The 9,454-nt window shown below is 48.9% G+C and overlaps 2 protein-coding genes across 3 annotated transcripts; both read right to left on the bottom strand.

The window, feature by feature from the left end:
* Positions 1 to 283: 283 nt before the first annotated feature.
* On the bottom strand, positions 284 to 5,841 carry srp54 (signal recognition particle 54). 2 transcript variants are annotated; one of them, XM_005947469.2, is made up of 17 exons: positions 5,713 to 5,841; positions 4,102 to 4,195; positions 3,592 to 3,689; positions 3,431 to 3,522; positions 3,267 to 3,351; positions 3,066 to 3,170; positions 2,906 to 2,972; positions 2,776 to 2,833; positions 2,512 to 2,662; positions 2,242 to 2,390; positions 2,061 to 2,161; positions 1,801 to 1,887; positions 1,650 to 1,723; positions 1,397 to 1,505; positions 1,125 to 1,295; positions 894 to 989; positions 284 to 773 (listed from the first exon to the last, which is right to left on the bottom strand). In XM_005947469.2, exons 3-17 carry the CDS (start codon positions 3,667 to 3,669, stop codon positions 682 to 684), a joined length of 1,515 nt encoding a protein of 504 aa, XP_005947531.1. In that variant the 5' UTR covers positions 3,670 to 3,689; positions 4,102 to 4,195; positions 5,713 to 5,841; the 3' UTR covers positions 284 to 681. The 2 variants fall into 2 exon arrangements, with proteins under 2 accessions (XP_005947531.1, XP_005947530.1); XM_005947468.2 differs by having other exon boundaries at positions 4,106 to 4,195.
* A 602-nt stretch (positions 5,842 to 6,443) lies between these two features.
* On the bottom strand, positions 6,444 to 9,224 carry haus2 (HAUS augmin like complex subunit 2; the record flags this gene model as incomplete). The annotated part of the gene is given in 5 exon segments (XM_005947466.3): positions 6,444 to 6,632; positions 7,226 to 7,334; positions 7,404 to 7,536; positions 7,654 to 7,723; positions 9,126 to 9,224. Coding segments are annotated over 5 exon segments (525 nt in total), but the record flags the coding sequence as incomplete, so codon positions are not given.
* Between the last annotated feature and the right edge of the window lie 230 nt (positions 9,225 to 9,454).

Here is a 9,454-nt window from a genome sequence, read left to right as displayed (position 1 = left end):
AATTTTTTTTTCTCCCATGTCCCCTGGGGGGCTCCGTACTGACCCACAGCCCGGGAGGAGCCGCTCTAACCTCTCAGGGTCTGCACTCTTCACACCCAAACCAGATGCCACTCTTCTGTTTATTACCCGTTATTTATTACCTGTTATTACCTGAATTCTGATACCGTTTTCAGTCACGTCTCTGTTCAGTCTTCATATTTTTATTAATCATCATTAAACAGGCTGAAGAACAGCCCACACACTTCCTGTTCTCACTGAATTAAAAGTTCCTGGAATAAACTCAAACTTTTACCTCACATTTTATTTTCTACTGAAAACTTTCACAACTCACTTTATTTATTTTACAGCTTTACTCAAAGCAAACAGTACGATTTTATTCTGAAAATCCCAGACTTTACTACTTGTGTGAAAAAACAAACAAACAAACAAAAACACAGCAGGTGTAAAATGGTGTAAATACAAACGTTTATTAAACACCAAAAATACATCACTAATCTTCATCATCATCATCATCATTAGCTCGTCCAATCAGGACACTCCATTTTCATCCTACACATTTAAATTAATGAAACATCCTCTCCCCCTCTCTTTGAAAGCAGCAGAGAACAGGTAACTCTAAGCCCCACCCCTCCGACTGTCTGGAGGCGGAGCCTGTAGATAAGGCAGCAGATTGGTTGGTGGTCACATGTTGTTGAATCCCATCATGCCTTTCATGTTGCCCGCGGCGCCCTGCTGAAACTGACGCATCATCGACTGGAGTCCCGCCATCCCGCCTGCGTGCGTGCGCACACACACACAGAAACACACACACACACACACACACACACACGTGTTACTCTCCAGGACGCGTGCAGGCGAGCAAACCTGTGTTTGGGTCTGGGTTCTGGTCTTACCCATGTGGTGCAGGACTCTGGGGTCCATCATTTTGGCCATCTGCTGGTTCAATTTGGCCATCTGAGACGGGTTCACGTTCTTGGACATGTCTCCTCCTGAAACACAGCGAGCACGCCATAAACACGTCAGCGGCAGGACGCTGTACACCTGCAGACCCACTCAGTTCCCTTTGACCTCTCACATGTTCCTGAAAACCTTCTCAGACCCCCCCCCCCAGCAGGTGTCGGTACCTTTGAAGAGTCCTTTGATGCCTCCCATCTTCTTGACCATCTGGGCAAACTTGGTGTACTGGGTGAGGAGTTCCTGGACGTCTCTGGTGGCGACCCCTGACCCCCGGGCCACCCTCTGGATCCTGTTGGGCTGCTTGCTAAAGAGCTTCGCTCCATCTTTGCTGTCCAGCTCTGCAGAACCCAAGAAAGTGGAGAGACATCGGGTCATTCATCAGGACAAGCTGTGTGTGTGTGTGTGTGTGTGTGTGTGTGTGTGTGTGTGTGTGTGTTACCCTGGTCATTCATGCTGTCCATGATGGTCATCAGTTTCTTCAGTCGAGCCATCGACTCCTGCTCATTGCCTTTACTCATGAAGTCTGTCCCGAAGCCTGGAATCATACCCTGAACGCATCGCATCGCATCGCATCGCATCACACACACACACACACACACACACACACACACACACACACACACACACACACAGTCATCAAGCCGTCTCTCAGCCTCAGGTGAGTTTCAGGTGAGTTTCAGGTGAGTGTGTACCATGATCTGTCCAAAGGGGCCCATCTTCATGATGTTCTGGAACTGCTCGTACATGTCTCTGAGGGTGAACTGGCCTGCGGGTCAGAGGTCAAAGGTTAAGATTAGTGAGGTTACCCAGAGTGCAGTGTGGGTGGCGTGCTCGCCATCTCACCATGTTTCAGCTTGTCGATCAGCTCCTCGTTGTCATCCAGCTTCAGCTCATTCACTCGGTCGATCAAGCCCTCGATGTCACCCATTCCTGACAGGAAGAGGAGTCGACAGGTTTCCATGGAAACGGCTCAGTTCAAATATCCAGAATCAGTCAGATTAAAAAAAAAAAAGTTGGTGGACTAACTGATTACAGTTAGTCCACCAATGACAGCCACTCAGCGTGAGTCCGTGCATATGCCCCTCCCCCTGGCGCGTGCTTACCGAGCAGCTTGCTGATGAACGGCTGCGTCTTAAATGGCTCGAAGTCGTCGATGTGCTCGCCCGTTCCGATGAAGATGATGGGACTGCGTGTGGCCGCCACACTGCCAGGAAACAGCAGAAGAAGAAGGTAAACCGTAATAGTCGTATGACAGCATCATGCAGCACAGGACGCTAGGCTTACGCGCTCAGAGCTCCTCCTCCTTTGGCGTGCCCGTCCAGTTTGGTGACGATGACTGACGCCACGTCCACTTTGTCTTTGAAGGCTTTGGCCTGGGACTCGCAGGCCTGCCCGATCGAGGCGTCCATCACGTACACGATGTTGTCGGGTTGCTACGGAAACAGGACCAGGGACACACCTGAGTCCAGAACAGGCAGGCACCTTCACACACAAACACTTCCTGTTGCTCTACTTAGCGGGACTGCACCTGAGGTGGTGCGTTCAGGGACTCACCACAGCGTTGGAGACCTGCAGCATCTCCTCGAACAGCGAGTCCTCCTGTTTGTGTCGTCCGCTTGTGTCCACGATGATGATCTCAAAGTTCTCTGCTTTGAACTTCTCCACGCCCTCTGAGGCGATCACCACCGGGTCCATCTCTGTGTAACTGAGGAGCACGGACAGTCAGGAGGTACGTGAATGCACCACACACACGTTCGGCAGATCCCTGAACTCATCACCCAGAGGTAACACCAGGGACGCCGCCTGTCCGAGACTCACCTGCCGTAGAAGGGGATCCTGGCTTTGGTGGCATTCTGTTTGAGCTGATCGAAGGCACCTGAGAGAGGAGAGGAGATGATGATGGCGGTCATGTGACTGACAGGAAGTGAGTCTACGAAGTGACGCTAACCTGCTCTGAAAGTGTCGGCGCAGATCAGGCAGGTCTTCCAGCCTTTCCTCTGGTAGTAATACGCCAGCTGCAGGAAACACACCAATCACAGTGAGAACACAGCAGGAGGCAGGGCCTGTGTAAGGGGGGGGGGGGTCTATGACAGGTGAGTGTGGGTCACCTTGGAGCAGGTCGTAGTTTTTCCGCTGCCCTGCAGACCGACAAACATGATGACATTGTTCTTGCCTTTAGTGGGGGTCCACGCCTTCACGCCGGGGTCCACCAGCTGGTCACATGACACACACACACACTGCATGGTTAGACTCAACAACTTCCTGTTGGTGTTTAACCTGATCGAGCATTGGCAGCGAGACGATCTGACCTTGACGAGCTCCTTGAAGACGGCGTGCTGGATCATCCTCCTCTTGTTCAGACCCGATGCCATCTCCTCCAGGTCTATGGCAGACCTGCAGGGACAAAAACAAGCAGAGTTCAGCACACCTGGACGGGACACTCGGACGCCGGGATCAGGACGATCACACTCACTTGACGTTCTCTCTCAGCTGTTTGACCAGCTTGATGTTGACGTCGGCCTCCAGCAGAGCGGCGCACACCTCCTTCAGCATGGCGTTCAGCACCTGGAAACACATATGGTGAGTCACAGACCATGGCGGTGTCAGCTGGGCGCTCAGATTCGACCCACTCACCTCTTCATTGATGATGGTGGCGTTGCTGAGTGACCTCAGCGCCGAGGTGATCTTCCTCCCCAGGTCGGCGAGCACCATGATGGCGGTCCAAGTTAGACCTGAAAATAAAAAGTGTGGTCACGGCGTGCTTGTGTGCGGCACGCTGCCACTTCTTATCTCGGTTTACTTGCAGAGGAGTCAGTGACATTTACACACTTACTCCCAAAAACTTGATTCTGTTCATCAGGATGTTTTCAGTGGGAGAAACGTTTCATCATCATCAGGTGACTTCGTCAGTTTCCAACCTTATAAACAGCACATCTGCACCACTGACCAACAACAGGCTGTGAAGTCAGTTTATGATCATTAATCATGTTAATGATCATCCTGAATTGTCATGACTACTGATTGATCGGTGACCATCAGTACCATTCATGGGGAGTAGGGATCGGCTGCTACGTCCACATGAACAGAATCAACTTTTTTGGGACTTCCTCACCTGGATGATTGAGCATGCATCAAGTCACTTACTTACTGTGTTAATCAGAGTTTTGTGGAGGGTACCCCTCCTACTGAGCGTGCTCAGCAAGTCAGCTGACAGGTGGTGGTGGCAGCCTCACTCTTCCTGTCCAGAGGAGAGAAAATAAAAGTTGTTCAGATTTGAGAGATTTATCCTTGATGAAGACCATCCACTCTGAAATCTGAACCAGCGCCCGAAGCTCACTGTAAAAATCAGACACTGCAAAACTTCAGATCGTTCGTTCATATCGTTTCTGCTCGCTTCAGACTGGCTCTGAGTTCGGCCTTTGCGCCCGCTCACCCTTAACGAGCTGTGGATTTTGTTAAATGTATCTGAATGCATGAAATGATTTAAAGTGAATCCTCCGACTCCTGCAGCAGCTCTCAAAATGAAAATAATGCACATATTTAACAGAATAATGCTGTAGGCCACAGGTGTCAAACTCCAGTCCTCAGGGCCGCTGTCCCTGCTGCAACACGCCTGAATGACACAAGTAGGTCATTAGCAAGACCTGACAGGCGCTCATGAATGAACACGATGCATTTAAAGTACTTTTAGACGTACATTTTTCCAAGCACTACTTCACTTGAGTGGAGGTGGGGTTGCCACCTCAGCATGCAGCTCTATAGAGTCTTGTTACTAATGTTATTCAGGTGTGTTGCAGCAGGGACACATGGAAAAGTTTCAGGACACCGGCCCTCGAGGCCTGCAGTTTGACACCCCTGCTTTAAGTGATAATTATAGAAACATCTGGAAACTGCCAAACTCCCAGATTACAGATGCTGTTCATGCTGATGGTGAGAATGAGCCGTGAGGACAGTTGTGAAGAAACCTGCTGGAAGTTTTTAAAAACATCCTGGAAAGTTTTTGATATTTGAAGCACTCATAAACGTTCAAACTCTGGAGCACAAGATTTGCAGCTAAATCTGAGATGGTCGAGATGTCATCATCGTGGACGCTGCCCAGCCTGTCCAATCAATGCTTCTGTCTCATGGCTTCTAACAGCTGATGGAGGGCTTCATCATCTCAGCAACTCTGAGACTCCGGCACTAAGAGCGGAAAACAGCCCCCTGCATAGCTCTCTGGCTGTCCTCACACCTGGTTCAGTACACGGACGCACGATCTGTGATTTTGGGGTCGATCCTTTCTTTGTGTTCCGATATCTGAAAGGAGCTGCCTGGAGCCACCGATCAATCAGATGTGAAGCTGAACAGATGTTCACGCTTGAGCCAGGAGGTGACATGGAGGAAACCCCTCCATGGAGCTTCTCGGTGACCCGTTTGGCCCCTCACGTCGGCTCTCTGGACTCAGGTGGAGGTCTGGATGACCCGAGTGGGACCCCGGGCCCTCACCGGTGCCTCTCACCCCTTCGGCCTGTCCGATCACACAGAACTGATCAGAACATCGATCAGCTCCTCATCACGTGATCGATAGTCGCGCGGATCGATCGCCTGTTTATCGAATAACACGTCAGCTGTTTACAGTTAGCACGGACCGAGCGGCTAGCATTAGCTCTGTTAGCTCGGTGCGCTCACGCGGATAGAGACGTACTTCCGGCCGTGGCAGCGGGCCCGGTACGGAGAACCGAGCCTCGCCGGAGCGGAGAGAGGTGCGGGTCTTACCGTGTCCGTGAGTGTGCTTGTTAAACGGCAGCAGGACCAAGACTCCACCACAGGAGCGTTATCCAAAACACCGGAAACACCGCGTCATCCCACCAGCCCAACCGGAAGCACTCAGGCTTTATTTAAAAAAAAAACCCAACTTTATTCAGAACATCAGATGTTTCATTTCCCTTTAATTTGTTGTCTATTAGAAGTTCTTCCATAAAGGTTTAGTTCAAAATTGATTAAAATGAAAGCAGCTGTAGTGGCGTCATCGCGTAACACCGAGCCACATGGACGTTAAAGGTTTAAATCAGCTGATCTGTGAGCAGCTCCCACGACGGACAGAAACCACACTTAAAAACGTGTACAGGAGGGGGCGGGGCTCTGTGGATAACCACCTGAGCCTGTTCCATGATCTCATCATTGCATCATGATTTCATCAGTGCAGCCCTCTGAACACACCTGTCTGCACCACAAATGCCTCACCTGTCCACTTTTACCTATGCAGCATCAGTGCAAGCTCTTTGAGAAACTTCAGCCCCCTCACGTTTTTTGTTTGTTTGTTTGTTTTTAGGTAGGAAAATCACATGCCCACACCCAATGACCTCACACAGCTTAAACATGCATTTCAGTTACAACCAATCAGATCCTCCCACACCTTCCTGCATGCTCAGTTTCAGCTCTCATTTTGAAACCAAAGCAGAGGTCAAAGGTTACCTTGTTTCTGTGTTGAATAACCAATCAGAAACTGCATATGGAAAATGTGAAAGATTTTATTGCAAACGTTTACTAGAATAAATTCAAAGTGCAACACATGATGAAGGTTAGGGGTCAGAGGTCACCAGGCTGCATCCATCAACTGACTTCCACTGAAGAATCTGACTAGACAAAGTCTCCATCTCTGAGGCCTGGATCAGCAGCTGGGCGAGCGAGGAGTCCTGAGAGAGAGAGAGAGAGAGAGAGAGAGAGAGAGAGAGAGAGAGAGAGAGAGAGAGAGAGAGAGAGAGAGATAACAGTTGAGCTGGGATGAACTCTGCAGCCAATTGGAGGATGCTATTCAGTGTGTGAGAGACTGACAGGAAATGACCATGAACAGGGAGGTGGCCAAGGGCGGAGCCAAGAGACGAGCCCAGTCAACAATACTAATTTGTTTTTATCAATAAAGCTTGATGCTGCATCGCACAAAGAGTTTTTTCAGTCAAGCCCCGCCTCCCGTCTCTGACCCATTTCTGTACAATACCCCACATTGCTGATGTCAAACCCACCAGACTCCATTCATAAAACTTTGGTTTTTAGCTCACAGAAAACAAACGTTTGCATTCGACTGTGATGATCCAAACTAATGAGTTCAGACCTCAGGGTGACACTAGCTCACCTGTTCTCTCAGGTAAATTTCCTGTTTTTGTGAATGGAGTCTGGTACACACAGATTCTCTCAGGTGTATAAAATGAACGGTGGCACACGGCTTTAGTTTGTCTGCGTACCGCGTGGCCTACTGCCATCCCCAAACGAGTGAGTTCGTGTGACTGACCAGCAGAGCGAGACGGTCTCTGGCTGCAGTCCTGCTGTCGGCAGCGCTTAGCTTCTCCTCCAGAGTCTCAATGAAGTCCATCATCAGCTTCAGGGACTCCACCATGAACCTGAAACACACCACAGACCGTTACAGAGTGCCACGGACCACTATAATCACACTGAGCATCAGGCATTACCTGTGCAGGTGAGCGTGCACGGGCAGGTTGGTGCAAGCCAGCGGCTTCATGAGTCGCTGCCTCAGACTGTTCTGCTCTCTCAGCAGTTCCTGCATATGATCCCCGAGCATCTGCAGCATCTGGAACCTCTGAGCTGCAGGACACAAAAGCACCTGATCAGAGGGGGCGTGGCTCAGAATAAGGTCTGGAGTGAAGGTTGGTTTAAAAACATCGACCCCTCGAATGTGATGATGACGTCACCTGGACTCACCGAGGTGGAAGCTGTGGGCAACATCGGCGCTTTGCTCGTCGACCTGCAGCAGCTCCAGCCGCAGCCGCATCTGCACGAACAGGAAGCAAACAGGAAACAAACACCTTTACGTTAGCTGACACAGTCACATGACTTCTAGCCCCGATGCAGTCACTGTTTTTTTAACACAGCTCCTGCAGGTAAAGCTCTTTCATTCACACAACAGCATCTCATTCACCTGACCGGACCCACAGCGAGTGCACACCTGTCACCGCCTGCAGTCGACATGCTTAAGACGTCAGTGCTCAAATCAGAGTTTCTGCGATGGGAAGCGTTTGGTGAGACGTGTTCATAAATGACACACCGAGCACGCCAACGTACAAAGCAGGAATCTAGTAATAAAGCGATACTGCTGCTGTGGAGATGCTAGCATAGACAAGATACAAAACTAGCTACTGGTTTTATTAACCTGTGAATGAGTCTGAAAGCTGCAGAAATGTAGGATTAGTTACAAAGCCAAGAGGAGGGAGTTACAGCGCGTTAGGGGACTAGTTAGTAATTAGTGTGGACGCTGATTAAGCATCCACGGTATTGTTCTTCTACTTTTCATCTTCCATACGTTTTTCGCCATCTATCTCCTTCACGCCGCTCAACTTAGAAAAACCATTCAACCACCATGTGTACTTGTATTTTTCTCATCTTTAACATTTATATTTGTTTAATTATTCAACTTTATTTAACAAAAGTTTACAATCTATTTCAATGGGAGAATCTTCAAATTCTCATTCAACTTACTCTCAAAACAAACAGATTCAAACTTTTTGAACTTTTAACATTCGTTCAGATGTTTTCTGACTCTAAATTTTCTTTTGTCATTACTCGGCTTTTTCAAATGCACATTTTAAACATGTTCGGCTACTTTTCAACTTTTTCTTCTCTGTGATCGTCAGCTTTCAGCAGTTCTGAACTTTTGTTTTCAGGTGAAAAATTCTGTATTTTTCAGTTTATTTAACATTTTTAACTTAACATTCAGCTATCAGCATCCACACTGCAGTTTCTTCAGAAAATGCAGAAGACACACAATCCAAAGTTTAATTAGCTAACCACGACTAGAAAAGGAAAACAACAAAGTGAAGGCGCCGTGAGCAGCCAATCAGAGACACCAGGATCCACGAAGCTGCTCCGTGGAGGTTCTTAGTCTGCCTTTAAAAACATGACGATTGTGCTCATCATCAGCACTAGGCCCAAATCAGAGGCTGTCTCTCATGGTGACAGAGCGTGACAGACTGCAGTCAGCTTAGAGCGGATGATGTCATCCCTCAGGAATGACATCATTCACTCTGAGCTGCAGGCAGGAGAGCAAAACAACGTTTCTCCTGAGAAAATTAAAAAATCCGATCTGGCCGACATCCGGCTCAGGCATCGAAGCAGGCGGGGCTCTGCACTCTGACATAACGTCCCAGCACATCCCCGAGACAGCTGCAGGCACATACCTCATCCAGCTGCTTCTGCATTCTGATTTGGTCTTCAGCCTCCTGCAGATGAGAGGAAAAGACAGGGCCTGTACCATTGGAGGCGGAGTCTATTTCCTCCTGAGGACAGGTGGGACAGAAGCAGATTCAGATTTTACTCACAAGCTTTAGTCTGGATCAGAACCGGATCACACAGGTCAACTCTCACTCAGATCTGAACCTGTCCTCAGACACCTCTGAACCGTGTAAAGTAGGGCTGCACGATTAATCTTAGAAAATCGCGATCTCGATTCATACTTATGTGCATCGCATTTCCAAATGACAACGATTAAAAAAAAAAAAAAAAAAAA

The sequence above is a fragment of the Haplochromis burtoni genome, unplaced genomic scaffold, assembly GCF_018398535.1.
Source record: "Haplochromis burtoni strain Fernald_Lab_line unplaced genomic scaffold, NCSU_Asbu1 Contig_442, whole genome shotgun sequence".
NCBI classification, from domain to species: Eukaryota; Metazoa; Chordata; class Actinopteri; order Cichliformes; family Cichlidae; genus Haplochromis; species Haplochromis burtoni.
This window is presented reverse-complemented; position numbering and strand designations above follow the sequence as displayed.